Source organism: Brienomyrus brachyistius, chromosome 12 (genome assembly GCF_023856365.1).
Source record: "Brienomyrus brachyistius isolate T26 chromosome 12, BBRACH_0.4, whole genome shotgun sequence".
Classification (NCBI taxonomy): domain Eukaryota; kingdom Metazoa; phylum Chordata; class Actinopteri; order Osteoglossiformes; family Mormyridae; genus Brienomyrus; species Brienomyrus brachyistius.
In genome coordinates, this window is record NC_064544.1 from 19,659,285 (window position 1) to 19,683,688 (window position 24,404).

The 24,404-nt window shown below is 41.6% G+C and overlaps 2 protein-coding genes across 5 annotated transcripts in view; both read right to left on the reverse strand.

The window, feature by feature from the left end:
• LOC125704987 (uncharacterized) overlaps positions 1-4,205 on the reverse strand; it is a 132,253-nt gene extending 128,048 nt beyond the window's left edge. The window contains exons 1-2 of the mRNA XM_048971234.1: positions 3,775-4,205; positions 3,063-3,230 (exon numbers count right to left, since the gene is read on the reverse strand). Coding sequence (XP_048827191.1) covers positions 3,063-3,230; positions 3,775-3,835 — 229 coding nt within the window. The 5' untranslated portion in view covers positions 3,836-4,205. The remainder of the gene's footprint in view (positions 1-3,062; positions 3,231-3,774) is intronic.
• Positions 4,206-13,040: 8,835 nt separating this feature from the next.
• Positions 13,041-24,404, reverse strand: part of LOC125704994 (uncharacterized) — a 58,400-nt gene continuing 47,036 nt past the window's right edge. For all 4 annotated transcript variants that reach the window (XM_048971260.1, XM_048971259.1, XM_048971262.1 and 1 more), the window contains 6 exons: positions 17,695-17,799; positions 16,048-16,140; positions 15,529-15,618; positions 13,955-14,047; positions 13,670-13,765; positions 13,041-13,078 (listed from right to left, as the gene is read on the reverse strand). In XM_048971260.1, the coding sequence (XP_048827217.1) occupies positions 13,056-13,078; positions 13,670-13,765; positions 13,955-14,047; positions 15,529-15,618; positions 16,048-16,140; positions 17,695-17,799 (500 nt within the window). In that variant the 3' untranslated portion in view covers positions 13,041-13,055. The remainder of the gene's footprint in view (positions 13,079-13,669; positions 13,766-13,954; positions 14,048-15,528; positions 15,619-16,047; positions 16,141-17,694; positions 17,800-24,404) is intronic.

The window sequence follows — 24,404 nt, forward strand, 5'->3', positions numbered from 1 at the left end:
GAAATTAGCCAAAGAAAAGAACTTATACACAATTTTCACTGGGCTCACCTTCAGTTACACCCCACAGGATGAAGGCTGTAGAAACCATGATTGGTGGAACAGTCACATGTGACCAGTGACTCTGCAGAGCCTGTTTGCTTTTACCTACAAAAAACTTTCTGCAATGATTCAAAGTCACACATTTGTTACCAGAGACACAGGATCAAAGTATGTTAATGACATCAAAGTTAAGCCCTACGGTGGACAGGAACCGTGTGTAGATATAGTTCTGCCTGATGCCCCATGTCTGCTGAGATGCCCTCTGCAGGATAAGTGGCTGCAAACATGGATCCGCTGATGTCATCATAATTACTAGAAATGACAGAGCAGATGCTACACTTACCTTCCTTTATTAAATTCCTGACAGATAAAGCACCAGTAAGTAGGACTACAGGTGTGACAGCGATGCACAGCCCCAGAATCAGCCAATGCAGGAATGAATAACCTAAAAGAGCAAGAAATATCTTTTGTTATTTTTTTCCAAAACAGTTTTGACATGATACATTAGAATAAATATGTTTGACCCAGCAATTTGTCTCCAAAGATGGAGTACAAATTAATTTTATTTGCATGATTCCTTTCCAACTCCCCAACATTATTATGCAATAAGAAAATTATAATTGCACATTAGACTGTTTCACTTAGTATGTGAAGAAAATTTAGAAAAGGGGGAAACCTAAAGCAAATATTCATTCATCCATTTAATCTTGTTTACATAAAAATTGACTAGATTTGACCTTTGTAACTGTTACACTGATTAAACCTTATGGCATTTGTATAACGATCAGTCTACAGCAGAACCACTGACCCTCAGGAGAATGAAAATGTGATTTAATCACACAGAACTATGCTGAGATGCATGTTAAAACCAGTCCTTCTAGTGACTCACCCAGTGCTGCAATCCTGGCTGTTGTACTGGCAAAATCAGTATCTGATTGGACTTCACACCTGAACTCTCCTTTGTCTTCCAGCCTGACTTCCCTCAGTTTCATTGAGAAGTTTCCTTTGGGAATTTCCTCAGTGAGGAATTCAGCTCTTCCAGAGTATCTCCCATCCTGAGACTCTGGTCTGTTCTCTCCATCAGCATACAGAAGCACCAAGATGTCACTGTCATTGTCTGTCTTTCTCCATTCCACCTGAAGCTCTGCCACATTAACATGGGTGTCCACAGAGCAGCTGAGAGTCACATCCTCTCCAGCATGTGCATAGACAGGCTCATCTGCACCCGTCACCACCAGCCGCTCTGGAACATAGCATGTACGGCACCAAAGATAATATAAGAAAAATGCATAAAATACAAAAATCTTAACTGTAGTTTCTACAAAACAATTAAATTACACTCCACATTAGGTCTGGAGGCTTCAGCTTCATTAATGAAATAAAGCTTGAATTTTTTAAATATCTACTGTAATTATTCATGTTTGAATTTTTGCAGATTTATGCAGGCTATTATCGACCATCTAACATGCAACCCTGTGTTTTTGTTTTGCCTAATGGCCCTTTCATTTAATGCAGAATAAGGGATCTGCCACTATGGGCTGACTTCTGTAAATTCAGTCAGCAAGAACCGATTCAAGGATTCAAAGGTTTGTCATACTGTATGTAGGTCAACATTGTACATGCACAAAGCACAGTGAAATTCTTATTTGAATGCCTACTTGCAGACTATAACAGGCAGCAATCAACATATAGTGCAACAATACAATGAGCAGTCAACATAAAGTACAACATTGCAATAAAATAAACTGAACAATACATACAATCTCCGAAACAGTAACACACAGGATATTAGTGGATCACGGCAATAAGTCAGTAGTACAATGTCAAAGTCTATTTCAGAAATACTGAAACTATTCAGCCAGGAAGCTAGTGAAGTATGTGACACTATGGATAATTATATATGGTATGGATAAATATATGTGGAATACACTGCCCAATGTAGCCTAAACTGAAAGAAGCATTTGATTTTATGATATTGTTGGTTACGTTTTAATCTATTTTATGCACATAAACTTGTGTCAGTTGTCTAAAGTCAGTCTTAATATTTTTAATTAATGATACAATTTAAATGTACTGTAGTTGTCACGGGGCGGCATGGTGGTGCAGTGGTTAGCACTGTTGCCTCACACCTCTGGGACTCGGGTTCGAGTCTCCAACTGGGTTACATGTGTTCGGAGTTTGCATGTCGTCGTGGGGTTTCCTCCGGGTACTCCGGTTTCCCCCCACAGTCCAAAAACATGCTGAGGCTAATCGGAGTTGCTAAATTGCATGAGTGCATGTGTGTGTAAGTGTGCCCTGCGATGGGCTGGCCCCCCGTCCTGGGCTGTTCCCTGCCTCGTGCCCATTGTTTCCAGGATAGGCTCCGGACTCCCCGCGACCCAGTAGGATAAGCAGTTTGGAAAATGGATGGATAGCTTTTTTTTTTATCTAAATCTTGTTATATATTATTGCCTCCTCATCATTTCCCTCACTTAAAACAACAGCAGGTTTTCACAATAGGCTGCAAACACATGGTGTAGGATTCTGCACGATGATGGGCTTGGTCTGTGCTATGATTGCATAGACTTACTCCAGGGGTGTAGGAACCAGGGGAAAGGGCGGTGGGGGGATGTGTACCCCCCCCAATATTCTATTTGTATTTCATTCACCCCCCCCCCCCCAAAAAAAAAATATATATAAATTTACATTTTAATTATTTTCTGCCCCCCCCCCAATCAAATTCTCTATTATAGCTTTAAATTCATTTTTAAAGAGTTTCACAGTCTATTTCCACATTCACCAAAAAAAGGATCAGCTCAAATACTAATCCATGTGTTTGAAGCCATAAATCAGAAAGGCTCACTTGCCTACTTCCTGTATTTCCACCCATATTTCATGGTTCTCCTGCTCTGTATAAACCACACACTTGTACACTCCTGCATCTGCAGTCCTCACACCCTCAAGCAGCAGAGAGAAGTTGCCTTTGGAGATTTCCTGAGGGAAGAAGTGGGCTCTGCCCCTGTAGGCGTCCCCCTGTGATTCAGGGCTGCTCTGACCCTCCTGGAATAGGTACACGATGGTGTCTGAATCAGTCCTTCTCCAGTCCACCTCCAGATCCTCCAAAGGCAGGGGTCTGTCCACAAAGCAGGGCAGCAGTACAGCTCCTCCCAGCCGGGCTGTTAGAGGACCAGCAGAGCCGTGTAGCAGGAAACCTGCCACAGGGATAAGAGATATAAAATCTCTGTATGACAACAAAACATTAAATTGTCAGCGATGGCGAACAGAGAGGACAGTGGACCCAAATGCAAGAGACTGAAAAGGTTATTTAGGATCCAGAGCAGACTAGGGACATGGTTGGGGTCACAGGATAAGAGTGTCCTACTTACATAGGGAAATCAGTCCTACAAGCACACAGCAGACAAGATGAGAGACAGTTGTGCACTGGTCAGAACTAGTAGTGCAAATTCGACAGCCATTTATCCAGTGAGCCTGGTGAAACCACTGGCAGTTTGGCTAGGTACCTAGATCACCATGCAGAGGTGACACTGACTTTTTATCAGGTAGATCAACAAAAAATAATTACACACTGAATGCTCTTCTCCACACAAGCATTAAAAAATAGCCTAAATATAAATGTGTCATCAATTTCTAAATTACTAAACCAAAGACAAAACCTTTAACACAATATTTTATTATCAAACACATGTTCATAATTATTGATTAATTTATTTGACTAACTAATTGTCAAATACATACCGTCAGCTCTGATGACGAATTTCAGCCAGAACAAAATAACGGCGTGACTCCCGATCTTCATCCTCGCCGATTAGAAGCAGATTGTGTTTACTTACAGTAGTTAAATGTTTCCAATCGAATGTTAAATTGCATCTATTTTTGAAAATCTAATAATAATTGTTCAGAAACAGGGGTGTATTTACCATGATTGCCGCTATATTTATCCCGTCTTTTCACTTTCGGTTTACCTGTCTTACTTTAAGCCCAGAATTATAGCAGAGGACCTGAGCACACAGACCCTGCTCCCGTTATATAGCTAATGGTTCGTCTCCTCCAACGCGCGGTTTTGTGCGTTTATCTGATAGAAGTCACCATGTCTGCACTTTTACGCACAAAATTAAAACAACAGAATGTTTAATTTCTGCCCACCATACAATGTCAAACATGTGCAGAGGGTGATTCAAGAGAATAATGTCTAGTTGTCCTGATGGAAACGCCCTGCCGGGAGGGCGTAACCCTGCCTCACGCTTTATTAAGATATGGATTATGGAAAGTGTTCAAAGTTTTAAGATTTGCCACTTAAGACGGAATGGCGTCTTATGCTTGTGACTGGTATTAGGAAAAGGGGGGAAAAGACTGTAAACTATGTAGAAAGTACTGAGAAATGGCAAAAAGAAATTGATTTTAAAAAACAGGAGAGGGAACTTGCAAAACTATCGGTGATTCATCTCAACCTAAACCTCCATAGGAATGACATCTCCACAAACAGTGACCTCACACCTGCATGGTTGGGGGTTCGAATCCATGTAAATTTCACAGGATTAAAGTCACTTGTCATAAAATAGGTTTTGGTTACATTTATGGTCCTGTCCGACGCCTTTACCCTTCAAAAAGGGAAACCCCACATCCAAAACACAACTGCTATTTTTAGTATTGTGATTCTTATGATAGATTAATAATTAATTCATTTCAGGATGGTATGTTTTATATGCTTTGTTGTTTTCATTTTTGTGCCACAGCTTATATAATTCCACATCTGTTATGGAATAAGTACAAACAAGTAGGTTCATTGGCAAATGGCTTTACTGACATCTGCTCGCTATCTTCACAGAACACACGTCTTCCTTCTCATATACTTTCCTTCCCCCTTCCAGAGGCAGCCAGTCAGCAGCAGAGCTAAATATGAGTCGTATCTTATCTAACCAGAAAGCTGGTGTTGCTACTAACCAAATGTAGGTTGGCTATGTGGAGTTACATGACAGTTCACAAAAGAGTGCGCATGCATGCAAAATTAATTTCCACATATCCTGGCTGGTTTTATGTTTATATATTCAAATGTTAAGCGGTGAGGAGGAAGCAGTTCTACAAATTTTCAGTGAACTTTCACTTCTGATGTGGTAGGATAAAGGTTTAACTGAGTGTTGCCGTATGTTGATTTCTACAAGCAAACGAAAGTGAAAATGCGATCATTTCCAAAGGAGACGCTGCTTCTGCGGCCCTCTGTCATGTGATCTGGTGAATGTAGATAATTCTACCTTGTGAGGAACCAAGGAGTTAATGCATGAGGAATACAGAGTTTGTTAAAGGAAATAAATAATTTATTACTATTATATACAAAATGATGTAACAAAAAATAAACTACCCAAATTAAACTTAAGCCAACACCAATAAACCAACCAAAGTCACGGGGAGGGGAAATGTATGCAGTGGCTGGCCAGACAAAAACACAGGAGGGGAAATGTATGCAGTGGCTGGCCAGACCAAAACACAGGAGGGGAAATGTATGCAGTGGCTGGCTAGACTAAAACACAGGAGGGGAAATGTATGCAGTGGCTGGCCAGATGAAAACACAGGAGGGGAAATGTATGCAGTGGCTAGTCAGACCAAAACACAGGAGAGGAAATGTATGCAGTGGCTGGTCAGACCAAAACACAGGAGGGGAAATGTATGCAGTGGCTGGTCAGACCAAAACACAGGAGGGGAAATGTATGCAGTGGCTGGCCAGACAAAAACACAGGAGGGGAAACGTATGCAGTGGCTGGCCAGATGAAAACACAGGAGGGGAAATGTCTGCAGTGGTTGGCCAGATGAAAACACAGGAGGGGAAATGTATGCAGTGGCTGGCCAGACCAAAACACAGGAGGGGAAATGTATGCAGTGGCTGGCCAGATGAAAACACAGGAGGGGAAATGTCTGCAGTGGCTGGCCAGACCAAAACACAGGAGGGGAAATGTATGCAGTGGCTGGCTAGACTAAAACACAGGAGGGGAAATGTATGCAGTGGCTGGCCAGATGAAAACACAGGAGGGGAAATGTATGCAGTAGCTAGTCAGACCAAAACACAGGAGAGGAAATGTATGCAGTGGCTGGTCAGACGAAAACACAGGAGGGGAAATGTATGCAGTGGCTGGCCAGACAAAAACACAGGAGGGGAAATGTATGCAGTGGCTGGCCAGATGAAAACACAGGAGGGGAAATGTCTGCAGTGGCTGGCCAGATGAAAACACAGGAGGGGAAATGTATGCAGTGGCTGGCCAGACCAAAACACAGGAGGGGAAATGTATGCAGTGGCTGGCCAGACTAAAACACAGGAGGGGAAATGTATGCAGTGGCTCGCCAGATGAAAACACAGGAGGGGAAATGTATGCAGTGGCTAGTCAGACCAAAACACAGGAGAGGAAATGTATGCAGTGGCTGGTCAGACCAAAACACAGGAGGGGAAATGTATGCAGTGGCTGGTCAGACCAAAACACAGGAGGGGAAATAAATTAAATAATTAAACGAAATTACAATAAACTCAACAAGCCAGTGACAAAAATCATACGGACAAAGTAAATCCACAACTATATTATTTTTCTTGTAAAGTAGGCAAATAAATTTTTACACGCTTGATGTTTAAATACCTTAAATTTAAAACTAATATTTTTAGCAGTTTGTATTTTATAATGCAGGCTGTTTAGGCACTTTAAGCATGTTTTATTTTCACTTTATTCACAGTATAAAACATGGGTCAGGAAATATGTTCCTGCATAAAATTGGCTCATGATAAGTTTGAGAAACTCTGTTCAAGACTAATGCAGTGTGTAATGGAATAATAAAGTGTAATAAAGTAACAAAGTGTTAGAGAATAATAAAGTGTAAGAGAATAATAAGTGTAACAGAGTAATAAAGTGTAATAGAGTAATAAAATGTATTAAAGTAATAAAATGTAATAACGTGTAAGAGAGTAATAAAGTGTAAAAAATAATAATGTGTAAGAGAGTAATAAAGTGTAATAGAGTAATAAAGTGTAAGAGAGTAATAAAGTGTAAAAAAAGTAATAATGTGTAAAAGACTAATAAAGTGTAATAAAGTAAATACTAATAAATCACAATGTTGTAATTAATGAAATGTTGAAAATGAAACATATGAAAGACGTAATAACTGACTGATCCCTGTGGGGAAATTCTCTTTACACCTCCCCCAACTTGCTATTCATTGGGAAGAGTAAGCTGGCTGTGAAGGGCAGCCACCTGTTGTAGCACCCAGAGAGCTGGGGATTACGGGTCTTGCTCAAGGACCTCAGATGTGCGGAGGATGGGTTTGAATTGATGACCTTCTGATTACAAACACACAGGCTTAGCCCACTTAGCTCTGTGCCACCCCCAGTAATAACACCTAAATAATACATAAAGATATCACAATAAACTGGGTTAGAAAAGTGCGTCTCTCCCATGTCATCAGCACCCATGGCTATAAGCGTCGCGTTCCTCGCATATAAAAACAAAATCATATACAGTAAATACATTTTGATGGTTAGTGCAAATCAATGATATTACGAGCATATAAAGCAGGAATTTGCATGTGCTGATATGTGACCTAAAGCCCTTGGGAGACCGTCTTCAAATTTGACTTAATCCACAAGTGACTGACTATATATAAAACATAAAGGACCTTCCCAGGGTGCTTCTCTGCAGATGAACATTTGCCTATATGCATGTGCAGATTGCCCTAGAAATATTTATCTGATATCCAGCAAAGTCCCCCAAGTCTTCAGACAAAATGAATTGTAACAGAGCACCCATAACCTGAGGACTGTTGACACAGCTAACCAGGTGATTCAGTAGGGCTTGACTACAGGCAAAAACAAAAATTAAATAAACTCCAGAGATCCTTCAGACTTCTGTGTTCTTCTCCCCCAGTAATACCTCCTCTGGGTTTGGTTCATTGTGATCAGCAGGTGATGACGCCTCCATCTCCTGATTCTCATGTGATCCCTGCAAAAGTGTGTCAGTTGATACATTTTATATTATTTTTTCATCAAACAAGTAATGTAAAATTTACTATACCTACCAGTATGCAGGACTAATTTTAAGTTGAGCAAATATTTAAAAATGTTAACATCCCAAGAATTATAGCATGAATGAAACTCTCATGCATGCAGACTTTCATTAAGAAGCAAACTTCCTTATTACTTATTGAAATATACTGTAAAAACTGACAGCTAATTGTGTCCTTGGACCCAAAGTGGAGTAAATGACAGGAACCCTGAGAATCACAGAGTTCTTGCTCCTCTGTTTACCTCCTCTGTGTTTGGTCCATTGGGATCAGTGTGGGACAATGCAACAGTCTCCTCATTGTTATGTGATCCCTATGGAAGTGACAGTATTAACTTAAAAAGTCCATATTAATGGGTTTCATCAAACACAGAACAGTAACTATGAAGTGATATTTACTTTTCAGTTTACATTAAATTAGTTTTAATGTAACCAAACATTAATGAAATGTTGGAATTACAGTCTACAATCCAACACATACATCACTTTAAAAATACTCACAATGTATGTGTACAGAGACCAGGGGCTTTATTTATCAAATTTCACATAAATGTATATAATCAGACATTGCTGCAAATGTAATTTTTACGTGTGCCTGTTCACCTGGGTGGAGTCGTGGCTCTGAGGTTAGGGATCAATGCCAGCACTCAGAAGGTTGCTGAGTGAAATCCTGTGAAAGCCAGGAGTGATCCTACTCTGTTGGACCCATAGGCCAAGGCCCTTAATGTGCAATTGCTTTGCTTTGGGTATGATGTTAATCTACATCCAGCCCTGCAAGCAGGTCCTCCAACATACTGGGAAAGTGTGGAGGTTGGTGGCAGGATTGGCCACTGGAAAAAACTCACACTGTTCCATCAGGACTAGTGTGGTACTGAGGTATTACATAGCTACACTCAGGTTCTCATCCCGGAGGTGGTTTGTTGTGTGGTGGGCGCAGCAACACGCTGTCATCAGTCCATGCTCCTTAGCTCTGTTTCCCACAGCACAGAGAAACATAAAATGTATGTACTGGGACACACCTTTTGATCATTGAATTCAGGTATTTAATTTAAATCAATTGCCACAAGTTTAAAAAATCAAGCCCCTAACCATGCAGTGAGGTCTTCAAACATTTGTGAAAGTATGCGTGGTTTTGAAGAGCTCAGTGAATTTAAACATGCTTCGGTCAAAGGATGCCACCTTTGTAATAAGTCAATTTGTCTTCCCTGCTAGATATTCCACTATTAACTGCAAGTTGTATTATTGCCATAGTCCAAGGTCCATAGTTTGGTTGTGGAGGGATAATGGTATGGGGTTGTTTTTCAGAAGTTGGACTAGGCCACTTACTTCCAATAAAAGGAACTTTTAATGCTTCAGCAGACTAAGACATTTTGGACAATACTATGCTTCCAACTTTGTGGGAACAGTTTGGGGAAGGCCCTTTTCTGTTCCAACATGACCGTCCCCAGTGCACAAAGCAAGGTCCATGAAGATATGGTTGGGTGAGTTTGGTGTGGAACTTCACTGGCCCTGACCTCAACCCCATCGAATACCTTTTCGAATGAACCAGAATGAAGATTGAGAGCCAGGCCTTCACATCCAACATCAGTGCCTGATCTCACAAATGCTCTTCTGGATGAATGTACAAAAATTCCCACAGATACACTCCAAGAAGAGTGGCAGCTGTTATAGCTGCATAGGGGGGACCAACTCCATATTGATGCCTATGGATTTCGATTGGGATGCCATAAATTTCCTGTATGTGTAATGGCCAGGTGACCCAATGTCCATATACTGTAGTGTATTTTTAATACAAAAGACACAGCATGCAAAGGTATTACACACAGTGCAAATAATAATCAAATAAATAAAAATAATCTTGGTAGTCCATGATAACCTGTTCCCAGTGCATTCAACTGGACCTCCTGAAAAGTTACCCATTGGGGTTGATGGAGATGACTGGGTGAGCCTCTTCGGGTATCAGCTAATGACACTGAGGACCTAGGGGGGCAGGCTGCGTGCACATGCCCCCCGCCATACAGAGTGAGCTGCCAAGGACCAGCTCAGCAAGGGTTTCTGTCCTAACACAATAACCATTGTTTCCCACGCCAATGAACATCAAACTCCTTTAACCTTCAAGCAAGACGTACTTCAGCATATGCAGCCCTTTTGTTCACCATAATTTGGCATCAGTGTTAATAGTAGCAGCGAATCTAACACCATTAACCAAAAAGTTCCTAAAAGGGCGGCTGCTCTGTCATGAAACTGTAAAGCTGAAAGGTATTCAGCTGGATAAATAGGCTTAGCTTACTGGTGATTTCATGTTTGCTGAAGTTTCTGTGTATAAAGTAACATTATTTTTTTGTACAAATAGTTGAAATGTATCCCCGCGACCCAGTAGGATAAGCGGTTTGGAAAATGGATGGATGGATAGTTGAAATGTATCCCCGTGACCCAGTAGGATAAGCGGTTTGGAAAATGGATGGATGGAGTTGAAATGTATTGTCAAAGACACGGTTTTCGGCTGAAGTGGCTTGCCATTCTGTTAGCGTTGTTCTGTTAGCATATAGACAAATCCATAAGGAAACATTACCGGTGTCACTTTTTATACCTTTTTGAAATAATAAGATCACCCATAACCAATTGTAATACCAATTAAAGTGATAAATTATTTTGGTATTAATGTTAAAGTGAGGCTTTTATGTTTTACTACCGTGTGAGATTAAGATTAATTTTACATGGTGAATTGATTGAAACCGATACTGAAATCAATGAGCAGAAAAACATGACAAACACGACAATAGGCAGCACACAGGGCTGGCATGGGGCAAAAGCACAACTACAATCTCCGAGGCCAGGGAAGACACTTCCTGGCTGGGGAGCTGGTTTGGGTGGAGTACTCCTAGAGGAGGAGTGGGGGGGCGGGGTGGTCCTGCAGAGCACAGTACTAGTGAGGATGGGGGAGATGGTGCACAGGATGCAAGTACCACCTAGGGGGAGGAGGGGGTCTCTGCACAGATACAGACTGGGCCCTTATAGGGGAAACACCACCACACAAGCTCCAGGGCCCCTGGTATCCCTTCTCCAGCCACCTAGTGTTCCTCCTGCTTCCTGACAAGCACAGGAAGGCTGGTGTATTAGGCCGTGATTGGGGGCTTAACTCAGTTGTTTAGTTTTGGCTTTGGGGTTGTGGATGACACATGTGCCAGAGTGTATGTGTAGATTGTCCAAGGTGCTCTTCGCCAATTAACATTTCTATTGTTTAATCAACCTTTGTCAGTGTTACAGTATTATATGGCCGCCTTCCCTACCATGTTTAGTAACAGCGGCCCGTGACCATGGAGAATGTACTGAGATGTTCCTGTGTGCTGGAGTCATAATAAGGGCTCTTCTTCTATCTCAACAGACTCCATACTTACAGGGAAGGAGGAAGAGCACAAGGGACACAGATATGCTACAGACACAATTAGGTATAATAATCTGAGGGAAGATGGTCAGACTGAGAACAGAAACAGGCCCCAGGACACCAAGCAGAGGGACAGATGCATCTTGGGCACCTACCTGATCTGGCTCAGGATCTTTGAATCTCCAAAAACGGCTGAACACTTTTTTTAGTCTAAGGAAATAATAATACAATTATTACAACTAAGCTTTGTCAGAACAGCACATTTTACACAAAACAGTAAAATTTCATGAGTATCGTACCAATTCCCATTACCACCTAAATTTAGCTAATTTTGGCAAAAGTTGACAAAGTTTTCAATAAGGGTTTGGTTCCCGTAAAAGATTATGAATTATATGACCGCAACGATAAACACATGGTGACACTCATTTGCAACATTTTGCATGGTGACTCAGTGGGTATCACTGGCACCTCACACCCCCTGACTTGGGCTCTGTGTAGTTTACATGGTGACTCAGTGGGTAACACTGGCACCTCACACCCCCCGGCTTGGGCTCTGTGTAGTTTACATGGTGACTCAGTGGGTAACACTGGCACCTCACACCCCCCCGCTTGGGCTCTGTGTAGTTTACATGGTGACTCAGTGGGTAACACTGGCACCTCACACCCCCCCGCTTGGGCTCTGTGTAGTTTACATGGTGACTCAGTGGGTAACACTGGCACCTCACACCCCCCGGCTTGGGCTCTGTGTAGTTTGCATGGTGACTCAGTGGGTAACACTGGCACCTCACACCCCCCGGCTTGTGCTCTGTGTAGTTTACATGGTGACTCAGTGGGTAACACTGGCACCTCACACCCCCCGGCTTGGGCTCTGTGTAGTTTGCATGGTGACTCAGTGGGTAACACTGGCACCTCACACCCCCCCGCTTGGGCTCTGCGTGGTTTACATGGTGACTCAGTAGGTAACACCGGCACCTCACACCCCCCGGCTTGGGCTCTGTGTAGTTTCCATGGTGACTCAGTGGGTAACACTGGCACCTCACACCCCCCGGCTTGGACTCTGTGTAGTTTACATGGTGACTCAGTGGGTAACACTGGCACCTCACACCCCCTGGCTTGGGCTCTGTGTGGTTTGCATGGTGACTCAGTGGGTAACACTGGCACCTCACACCCCCCGGCTTGGACTCTGTGTAGTTTACATGGTGACTCAGTGGGTAACACTGGCACCTCACACCCCCTGGCTTGGGCTCTGTGTAGTTTACATGGTGACTCAGTGGGTAACACTGGCACCTCACACCTCCTGACTTGGGCTCTGTGTAGTTTACATGGTGACTCAGTGGGTAACACCAGCACCTCACACCTCCTGACTTGGGCTCTGTGTAGTTTGCATGCTCTCCCCATGTTTCCCCCGATACTCCGGCTTCCTCCCGGTCCCAAAACATAAGGTTAGGCCCATCGTACGTGAATGTGTGTTTACCCTGTGATGTTGTCCCCTACCTTGTACTCAGTGCTTCCTGTGACGGATAGATGAATGGATTGTTCTTCCATATTTCTACCATTTTATCAATATAATGACTTATACATGTATTATATAATATGTCTACTTACTTTTCTTTTTTAACCAACCCTGTAATTAAAAAAGATTAAGATTAAAACAATTAACTGTTGGAGCTCATCAATACTAAGACAGTGTATTGTAACTGCTATGTTATAAAAAATAAGTAATGTTAATGTGTAATGAGAACTACTGATTATTACTGATTATTACTGACTACTGATTATTACCTGTATATTTATAATTATTACATAATAATGATTACTGACAGTGACAGTTTTCTGTATTACATAGACACATGTGCTGTATCACCGAGGATGTTTAAATCATGCCTCTTCCTTTGTAATAGTCAAAGCTCCTCATTCCAGCCTCAGTGCCCCCTACTGGCAGGAGGCCATTACAGTCCTACACCACTGTAACAGCATCATAAAGGAAGAGCAAAAAAAGCTTTAAAAAATTAAAGCAGTGTTATGAAATGTTAGGTCATGAGCCACAGCTATAGTGAATAAATAACTATGTGATTATAAATGTAACATCCTGCTTAAGTGCTGAGCATGTGGAGATGTAAACAATGACTGGAAAGCTGGCAACACGCTGGAAAAATCCCAGTACATATATTCAGCCTTTATGGTAAGTGATGCATCATACATTTGTTATACTTACAGTATGCAGACATCTCTATAACGAACCAGCCAAAGAGGAAGACAGACCCAGAAATCAGGACAATCAGCCGTAGATCCAGTGGCTGTTTTCCTGTGTCTGAAATGACATCATCACAAAAATCACTGAGAACTGAGGTCAGTAACTGAACAGTAAGTGACAGATATTAAACCACGGAAATATATATTTATATTTATTAAAGGGTTTGTACAATTTAGCTGCATTATTGAGTTCACATAGTAAAAGTAAAATGGCAGGAGAAACATCTCAAGGTTCTAGTGTATTTACCTGCTTTGCGTTTTAATGCTACAGCCAGGGCAACAGAATTCAGGAGAGGGAAACCAAAAGCCCCTGAGAAATATACATATTTACGGGGTTTGGCTGAAAGGTAGAGAGAAAAGCATTAGTCATACAGCTACATACAGTGGTGACAAAATATTTGCCCTGATTCCCTTTATGTTTGCTTATTCAAAACACTTAAATGTGTCTGATAACCAAGCAAATTTAGTAGACAAAGACAAAGAACATCCAAGTACACAGTACAGTTTTCTAAATGATTATTTTATTCACCGAAGGAAAGGGAAAGAAACAAATAAACATTCAGCAACAACGATATCACTCATATGACAAAGTAATTGGCATTTGCTGTGTGTGAGAAATTTTGATCCACTCTTTTTTTTTTATTCAGCCACATCAGATGATTTTCAAATATAACCTGCCCATTTCAGTTCCCACCCTAATATCTCAATGGGATTTTAGCACGGACTTTGAGTAGGATACCGAAAAAAACGTTTTTTTCTCTGCTTTTCAGCCAATCAAAATTGGACTTGCTTCAGATCATTGTCCTGCTGCATAACCCAGCTGCGCTTCAGACCACAGACTGATGATGGACATTCTCCTTCAGTACTTCCTGCAAGACAGCTGAATTCATGCTTCCCTCAATTACAGCAAGTTGCCCAGTCCGAGCAGCAGCAAAGCCTCCCCACAGCATCACTCTGTCATCATGTCTGACTGTGGCAATGACGTTCTTTGTGTGAAGTTGTGTTAACTTTACTCCCAAGGACACCATTATAGCCCACTGTCTTTCTAATCATGGAATCACACATTAACTGATCTGAGAGAGGCCAGCAGTTCCTTAGATCTTTATCCAGGGTCTGCTGTCACTTCACTGATTAGCTTTCCATGAACTTTTGGAGTAATTCTGCTAAGCTAGCCACTCCTGGGCAGTTCTGCCATGGTTTCAAGTCATTTCCATTTGGAGATGATGGCACTCACAGAGGTTTACTGGAGTCCAAGGGTTTTAGAGATTGCTTTGTACCCCTTTCGTCACTTATGTATTTCAGTAACTTTCTTTCTCATGTCTTCAGAAAGTGCTTATGATCCAGGCAAGGTGTCCACATCACTTGAGGGGTTTTATTTAAGTCATGTGCTGGTTCATCAGGGCTGGTAGTCAAGCTTCGGTGTGTCTAGTGTAATTTAAGTCATTTTCATTTAGATTTGGTTCATGGAGTTACTTTGTCACAAGGTTGATATGGATGTAGGTGATTTTTTTTCCTTCAATGAGTCAAATCGTCATATAAAAAGTACATTTTTTTTCATAGATCAGAAACAATTAAGTATTATGAATAGAAAATTGCAGGAAGTTGTATCTGTATATAAATTCAAAGTCGTACATCTGTCATAGGGTATTTTCATTAAACTGAAACTGAAAACTTTTAATGCTCTGTTTACAAAAGTTTTTTTGTAAAAAAAAAAAAAAAACATTCATAATCATTTACTTAAAACATATTTATGAAGCAGAATATTTAAACAACTTGTCAATATAATACTTGTTTAAAAATTATATCAAAATAAATATATACCAATGACTTGTTGCCGAAGCCAATATCGAAAGAACAATGTGACAGTCAGAATGTAGATGAACACAAACTCGCAGATCTTTACAGGTCGTCCTGTGGTCATAGTTAATTGCAGTTAATTTCAGTTTTTAATACAACAATGGATATTAATGAAATAAACAACTTCTTGTTCCTCTAAAATCAGTAAATACGTCTTTGAAGACACACAGAACAATTTAATATCAAAACCACTCCATCACTGTAAGTGTCCATTTTACAGCTTACACAGAATGTATTACTGTCTATTTAGTATTCATTACATCAAAGTACATGCCTTTATTAGTAAGGTGTAATTCAGTAATGACTTGAAACTATTGTTAACTGCATCCCCCCAAAAATATTTCAGGATTATAAACATTTTACAAACACCATTTACCATAAATGGCCAATAGTAAAAGTTGTATTACAGTTAAATGTTATCCTTACAGTTAAATGTTTTCCTTACAGTTAAAGGTTTTCCTTACAGTTAAAGGTTTTCCTTACCTTTGTCATTTTCTAGAATCACACTTAGATAAAGGCAACTTAATATCAGATGCAGCATGAAGAAAATCCCCAAAAGGATTTTCTGAACAAAATCTGAAAAGCAATAAAACACGTAAAATAACAGATTAAATAAACATAACATACAACAGGCCCCATTAAACATTATCCCTCTGTGTACTTTTGACTGTTATATATTTGAAGGGTGGGCACTTACAGAGGGTTAGACTAAATGATTCCTTGGCTGTTATATGACCGGATGCAGAGCATCATCAGTCCTAATGACTCCCAAAAGATGGCTCCCCACACCAACAGACACTGTGAACTGATAAATGGTAAATGGACTGCATTTATATAGCGCCTTTCTACTCCTACGAGTACTCAAAGCACTTTACATTTTATGCCTCACATTCACCCATTCACACACCGGCGGCGGAGGCTGCCATGCAAAGTGCCAACCTGCTCACTGGGAGCAATTTGGGGTTCAGTGTCTTGCTCAAGGACACTTTGATGGGGTCAGGAGGAACCAGGACTCGAACCTGCAACCCTCTAGTTGCTGGACGATATCGCTACCTCCTGCGCCACCATCTTCCTCAATATATAGAGTCCTTTTGGTTTTTTTCAAATGTAACCCTGTGCAGATGCTCTGCAATACTGCATTGCTGATCATACTCTGCAATACTTCACTGCAAACGATGGTAGTGAGCAAGATGAAGGACATTGAAACCTGCCTCCATAATAACAATCCTGATGTGGCCATCGAGCTAGCAGGGCCTTTCAGGGCCAATAGAGATTCCTTTGGCTTCAGTAATACTTGTGGCAGGGGAGAGTGTGTTTACATCAGGGGACACCAACATGGTGCCCACGGGCATCAGGATGCCCCCAAGGACCACATGAGTTCCCCCCGAACCTGTTCTAAAAATAGCACAATTTACTAGTGAGCAGGTATAAAATTTAATTTTATCCTGTTGCATTCCTCTTTAATCACATTTGTATTTATATAGATTTGAAAATGACAATATCTAAAAAAAGCATTTAAAACACCAAGCAGTGCCATCCAAAAAAGGAGCTCTAAAAGCTGAAATCACTAATTTGCAGGATAGCAAGGGCCTTATCATTGGAAATGAAACTGATATAGTAAATGAGTTTAATGATTGTTTTACACGGGTGTTCACAGTAGAGAACACGAGTAACTTACCACCAACTTACCACTAGTACGAATACAGCATGGTCTATGACCAATATATGTATAGCTGAGGCTGATGTGGTACTAAGCCTAGGTAAGCTCAAAATAAATAAATCACAGGGCCCTGATGGCATCTTACCTATAGTTTTAAAAGAGTTGAGGGATATTATTAGCCAACCTCTAACTTTACTATTTCAGAAATCCTTATCTACTGGTGTGGTACCTTCTGATTGGAAGCATGCTAATATAACGTCCATATTCAAAAAAGGGGATAGAAGTAATCCTGGATATTAAGCTATTAATTAAGCTATTACTTAAGTTCTACCTAAACGATTGATGGGCCAAATGCCCTCTTCTCGTTTGTAAATTTCTAATGTTCTCATCTTGCAGCCACATACTGCTGTGGGGTAACTTATCAGTGACAAACAGGCTGAATATGGTTCAGTGCAAAGTTTCATACTTACAATAAAATCCCTCCAAACGCTTTTCTTCATAAATCAATAAATAATCCTTGATAATTCCGCAGGCACAGATTCCCAAAGCAGCAACTGCAGTCATAATTGAATATTCTGAAAACAGAAAGATTACATTAGTCTATGGTGTATAGATATCCACAATAGTGCCACACCCTATCACTATTATTAATATAAAATTCAGTGTTATTACCATCTGTGCTAAATAAATCAAAGGTTTTCCTCTGTTAAACCTTGGCTGTCTTTCCTTCGGCTCCCTTTATAAAGGGAATATTATATCAATATAATATTCAGTCACATGACACCAGGGTTGGGTTGTACAAGTACCTACATTACTTCTTCAGAATACAAAAATGTGTATTCCATATTCAGTTCATTTTATGTTTATGAAACAGTATTGAAGAATACAGGCAGTTTAAGAAATTTAAGATGAATACTTTTAAAACACATCGTCTTAACATCGTCTTCACATCGCCTACATAAGTCTAATTCCTAAACCAGCTGAGCTATCTCTGTCTGTAACATGCTCCTTTCCTTCTGCACACAACACTACTTTTCTCACTGTCCGCATGATGGCTTAGCAATTATCAAATTCCACACTACTAGACAGGACAGCGATCCTTGCTCTTGGCAATATCATCGTTTTAATTGCAACAAAACAGCATATGGAATAAACTTGATTTATAGAGTGCCAGCAAGCCGTAACAGCTAGAAAAAAAAACTCTCTGCATCAGTCGATTAAAATAAACTTTATTGAGCCCAAGGGGAAATTCTTTCATGTACAGCAGCAAATGGGAATAGCACATCCAGACATACACACGTGGACAAAATTGTTGGTACCCTTCAGTCAATGAAAGAAAAACTCACAATGGTCACAGAAATAACTTTAATCTGACAAAAGTAATAATAAATAAAAATTCTATGAAATTTAACTAATAAAAGTCAGACATTGATTTTCAACCATGCTTCAACAGAATTAATAAAAAAAAAAACTCATGAAACAGGCCTGGACAAAAATGATGGTACCCCTAGAAAAGACTGAAAATAATGTGACCAAAGGGACATGTTAATCCAAGGTGTGTCCACTAATTAGCATCACAGGTGTCTACAATCTTGTAATCAGTCAGTGGACCTATATATAGGGCTCCAGGTAGTCACTGTGTTGTTTGGTGACATGGTGTGTACCACACTCAACATGGACCAGAGGAAGAGAAGGAAAGAGTTGTCTCAGGAGATTAGAAAGAAAATTATAGACAAGCATGTCAAAGGAAAAGGCTATAAGACCATCTCAAAGCAGCTTGATGTTCCTGTGACTACAGTTGCACATATTATTCAGAAGTTTAAGATCCATGGGACTGTAGCCAACCTCCCTGGACGTGGCCGCAGGAGGAAAATTGATGACAAATCAAAGAGACGGATAATACGAATGGTAACAAAAGAGCCCAGAAAAACTTCTAAAGAGATCCAAGGTGAACTTCAAGCTCAAGGAACATCAGTGTCAGATCGCACCATCCGTCGTTGTTTGAGCCAAAGTGGACTTCATGGGAGACGACCAAGGAGGACACCATTGTTGAAAACAAGTCATAAAAAAGCCAGACTGGAATTTGCCACACTACATGTGGACAAGCCACAAAGATTCTGGGAGAATGTCCTATGGACAGATGAGACAAAAATTGAACTTTTTGCCAAGGCACATCAGCTCTATGTTCACAGACGGAAAAATTAAGCATATCAAGAAAAGAACACTGTCCCTTCTGTGAAACATGGAGGAGGCTCTGTTATGTTCTGGGGCTGCTTTGCTGCATCTGGCACAGGGTGTCTTGAATCTGTGCAGGGTACAATGAAATCTCAAGACTATCAAGGGATTCTAGAGAGAAATGTGCTGGCCAGTGTCAGAAAGCTTGGTCTCAGTCGCAGGTCATGGGTCTTGCAACAGGACAATGACCCAAAACACACAGCTAAAAACACCCAAGAATGGCTACGAGGAAAACATTGGACTATTCTAAAGTGGCCTTCTATGAGCCCTGACCTCAATCCTATTGAGCATCTTTGGAAAGAGCTGAAACATGCCGTCTGGAAAAGGCACCCTTCAAACCTGAGACAACTGGAGCAGTTTGCTCATGAGGAGTGGGCCAAAATACCTGCTGAGAAGTGCAGAAGTCTCATTGACAGTTACAGGAATCGTTTGATTGCAGTGATTGCCTCAAAAGGTTGTGCAACAAAATATTAAGTTAGGGGTACCATCATTTTTGTCCAGGCCTGTTTCATGAGTTTTTTTTTTTATTAATTCTGTTGAAACATGGTTGAAAATCAATGTCTGACTTTTATTAGTTAAATTTCATAGAATTTTTATTTATTATTACTTTTGTCAGATTAAAGTTATTTCTGTGACCATTGTGAGTTTTTCTTTCATTGACTGAAGGGTACCAACAATTTTGTCCACGTGTGTACATATAGTGCAAAACAGACAAAGCACAAAGACAGTACACAGTTAAAACAAGTAAACAGGGTGCCAACAAATTAAAAAGTACACAGTACACAAATAAAATATCCTGAAAAGCAGGATACTGGAATATTAAGAAAATTAGTTAATATTATTATAATACATTACACAGCACATATCCTAGGGCTGTTGCAATTATAAATGAACACAGAAAGGGTATTTGCTCTCTTTCACAAACCTGGGCAATACCTTACCGAGTTAAACCTGTGCAATATTTCTTAAACTTATAATGTGCAATAACCCGTTCTGGTATATATTATTTTTGTACATAAGAAAATTATTTTATTTTATTGCTTTTAATATTTTATTATTTTTGCATTGAAAGGGACTCTACACAATTTTCGTTATACTTTCGTATAATGACAATAAAGCTTCTGATTCTGAGATTAGTTGAAACATTATGACTACATGACACATTATGACATTATGATGCAAAAAAACTGTCATGATGTGTCATGGAGGTCCTGGCATGGGAGGTCTATACACCCATATATAGAGCTGCCATGGACCAGTGTTGCCATGGACCAGCTCATCAGGGCTTTCTCCCTTAAACAGCTGGTCCATGTTCACTCAGAGTAGCCGCGCCCCCTGGAGGTGGCCCTGGGGCTGGCGGTGGAGAGAGTGGAGAGAGGAATCATGTGGAAGCATGTGTACAAGTGATGATTTTATTACATTTTTAATAGTAAAATAATTAAGATTAGACAGACCATCCAGAGCATATCTGTAGCTACATACAGCTACCAGCCTTATGCAAGTCATATTCGTACTGATAGTGATACCTTTGAATCTTTCTTTCCTGTAAAACAATCAGAAATTTTGAGCTTAAGTTCCCCCAAATCTGCAAATCTTCTACTAGCCTTGTAGACACAATTCCTACGAAACACCTTAAGGAGATTGCACTACTGATTAGCCAGCTGTGTGCCATGCCCCCTTCGCTACCTTGTGTGGAATCCCCATGTTGTTAGCTGTTTCAAGTTGTGTTTCATTAGTTTTGTGTATTTATGTCTGTGTCTGTGTCCCTTTCATTAGTCCAGTTATTGACGTTGTGAAGTCGTTATTTGTTCCTGCTTGTTTTTACCCTGATTATACCCCAAGTTCACCTGATTCCTTGAGTCCTGCTCCTGCTTCTCCAGTCTGTGCCCCGGCGTGTATGACAGAATGACCGGATTCTCAACAAAGATGCCTCGCCTTACCAAGCAACAGTACCTTGGGCAAGTCATCGAGGTGATTTACTGGTTCGATCAGCCTGAGGTCCAGAACAACCCCGTGGCTCAAGCCATTGCTTACATTTCAGGGGATATCCTGGAGGAGATATCCCTGTCCGAGGACTCGCACCTCACTGAAGAGGTGCGAGAGAACTTGTGGCAGCTAAGGAAAGAGTTGGCGGAGTCGATGATGAGGCAAGTCGCGCTGGACTGTCGACTGCCTTATGGTCCATCCGTAGAATTGCCAGAAGTGTCCTCGGCTCGAACAAAGGCTACCAGCAAGAAGAATAAGCAGAGAGACCGCAGACAAGAAGACACGCCAGGTGTCTTCCTGGGGTCTGTCTCAATCTCTGCTATTTCCTCTGTGGGGTGTCGGGAAGAGCCCCTCCTGATTCTCAACCCGGCTGTATTTGCTTCGCTTGCTCCCAAAGCTCGTCTCCCCACTGCTTCATCGGCATCTGAAGCCTGCACAGTTGTTTTCCTCGAGCTTACATCTCCCTCTACCGCCGCTTCACCTGCACCCGAAGCCCATGCCTTCCGTGGCACACGCTTGGCCTTGAAAGGTGCCAGGTCTCTTGGGGATGCCATTCCTTGGATGCCCAAGTTCCTGAGGAGGTCCCCAACTGCCTGACCATGGCTCCTCCCCCTTCATCAGAGTGGGACTCCTTGGGACTTTCCCTGACACCAGCCCATAAGAAGTCCTCTGGTGGGTCATGTCCCCATTACAATAGATCCCGAACAGGTCCACCGTCTCTGTGTCCCGCTGAGTGATACCTGCACCGGGGTTGGGTCCCACTGCCCTGCTCCTCTTGCTCCGGCTTGACGGTCACCTGCGGTTCCCCCTGCTCCATCTCATCGCTCGGCTATGCCTTTGCAGGCTGTGGCTTTGCCATCATCTGCCGCGGCTTCTGCTCTCTCCTCGCCTCCTCTGGTGTCCCCTTTGCTTCCATCCTTGCCTCCTCCTGCTGTCCCTATGCCTTCCTCCTCGCCCCATTCGGTGTCCCCTTCGCCTCCTATCTCATGGTCACCCAGGGCTCCTCTGGCTCCAGCCTCACAATTGCCTATCACCCCTGCTGCTCTTGCCTTCTCCCCGCTGTGGTTCCCTCAGCCTCCCTGGTTCCCCCTGCCTATTGCCTCCTTGTCCCTTGCTCTGATACCCCCTGTGGGTGGTCTCCCTGTGTTCCCCCCTCATTCGTTTGGTTCTCTCTTGCTGCCTCCTGGTCCCTGGCCTCCTTTAGTCAGTGTGCCCCCTGGTGTTGTTCCTCCATTGTCCCCTTCCCTGGTGACTTTGGGTCTGGTGTTCCCGTCCTTGGTGTCCCTGTTAATGTCTGCATTCCTTCAGTTGTCCTGCTTCTTTTCTTGCCCATCCCTTGTGCCGTTGTTTCCTTTGGTTCGTTGATGTTCTTGCTTTTGTTTACGCAGGTTCCATCGAGCTCCCTGTTTGGCTCCCTTGGTCCCTTTAGGCATGCTCGGAGTTGGGGGGTTCTGTCATGCCCTGCTTGTGTCGATCCTCCTGTGTGCCACACCCCCCTCACTACCTCATGTGCAATCTCTGTGTTTCATTAGTTCTGTGTATTTAAGTCCATGTTTGTGTACCTTTCGTTAGCCCAGTCATTGACATTGTGAAGTAATTGTTTGTTCCTGCTTGTCTTTACCCTGATTAAACGCTGAGTTCACTCAATTCCTGCTCCTGCTTCCCTGGTCCATGCCCTGGCATACATGACAGCACTACCCTGTTAAATTTGCTAAACTCATCTCTTAGGCTTGAATACGTTCCAAAACCTTTTGAAATGACTGCTATTAGACCTGATTTAAAGAAATCAAATTTTGAACCTAGTGAGTGAGGAAATTATATCAGTCTGAACCATACCATTGTGCAGAAACAACTTTAATCAAAGTAATAAATGATCCACCTCTGACCTTACCTGACCATATATCTTTGTTGGTGTTACTAGATATAACTTCAATACTTATATAGCGTTCCATACTGTGTGCTTTAACATTCTCTTAGGCCGACTAGAATCTGTGGTTGGCATAAAGGAGACAGCACTATCTCGGTTTTACTCCTGTTTAACTGATCATTATCAGAGTGTCCATGTGAACAATGAATCTTCCAAGCCCACTAAAGTCAAATTTGGTGTCCCACAGGGATCAGTGCTTGGACCACTACTGTTAACTTTATATCTGCTACCACTTGGTAACATTATTAGAAATTATGGTGTTGGTTTCCATTGTTATGCTGATGATATATAGTTATATATATATCTGTTAAGATACCAGATGATGCATTACAGCTCTCAGAAGACATTCAGTGCTGGATGGCAAAAAAATTCCTTATGTTAAACATACAGAAGTACTGCGAAACCAAAACCAAAAAAATCCCTGTTCTATGCTCCCTTCACTGGCTTCCAATTAAGTCTTGAATTTACTGCAACATACTGCTAATAACTTATAAAGCAGTGAATGGCCTTGCACCAGAATGCCTTGGAGATATACTGGTCTCTTACAACCTTTCTCTTTTGCTTCAATCTCAAGGACCAGGATAGCTGTTAGTACCCAGGGTAGAAAGAACTATGACATGCTGCTGAGCATTCTCTTATAGAGCTCCGCAGCTGTGGAATAGTCTGCCAGCAGATGTCCGAGATTCAGGCTCACACTCAATATTCAAGTCTATACTAAAAACATACTTGTTTAGTCTAGCTCATAGGGACTCTAGTTAAAACTCTAGCTAACCACTCACTCCCAGTTAGGCCTGCACCATGAAGTACAGAGCTGGGTGGGGATCGGTGCCATTAGCTTTGGATGAACTGAACTGTCAGTGCTGTCACTCTAGTTTCACACTCCCTTGTGGAATTGGAGTGCTGACATTTCAGGGACTCCCTATGTCTGAGTTCCTACTTACCTCTCCCTCCTACTTAAGCTGCCATAGCCATATCTGCTGGAGCTTACAGACTGCACTCACCTAACTGTATACACCGCCTCTAGTCTCCTCT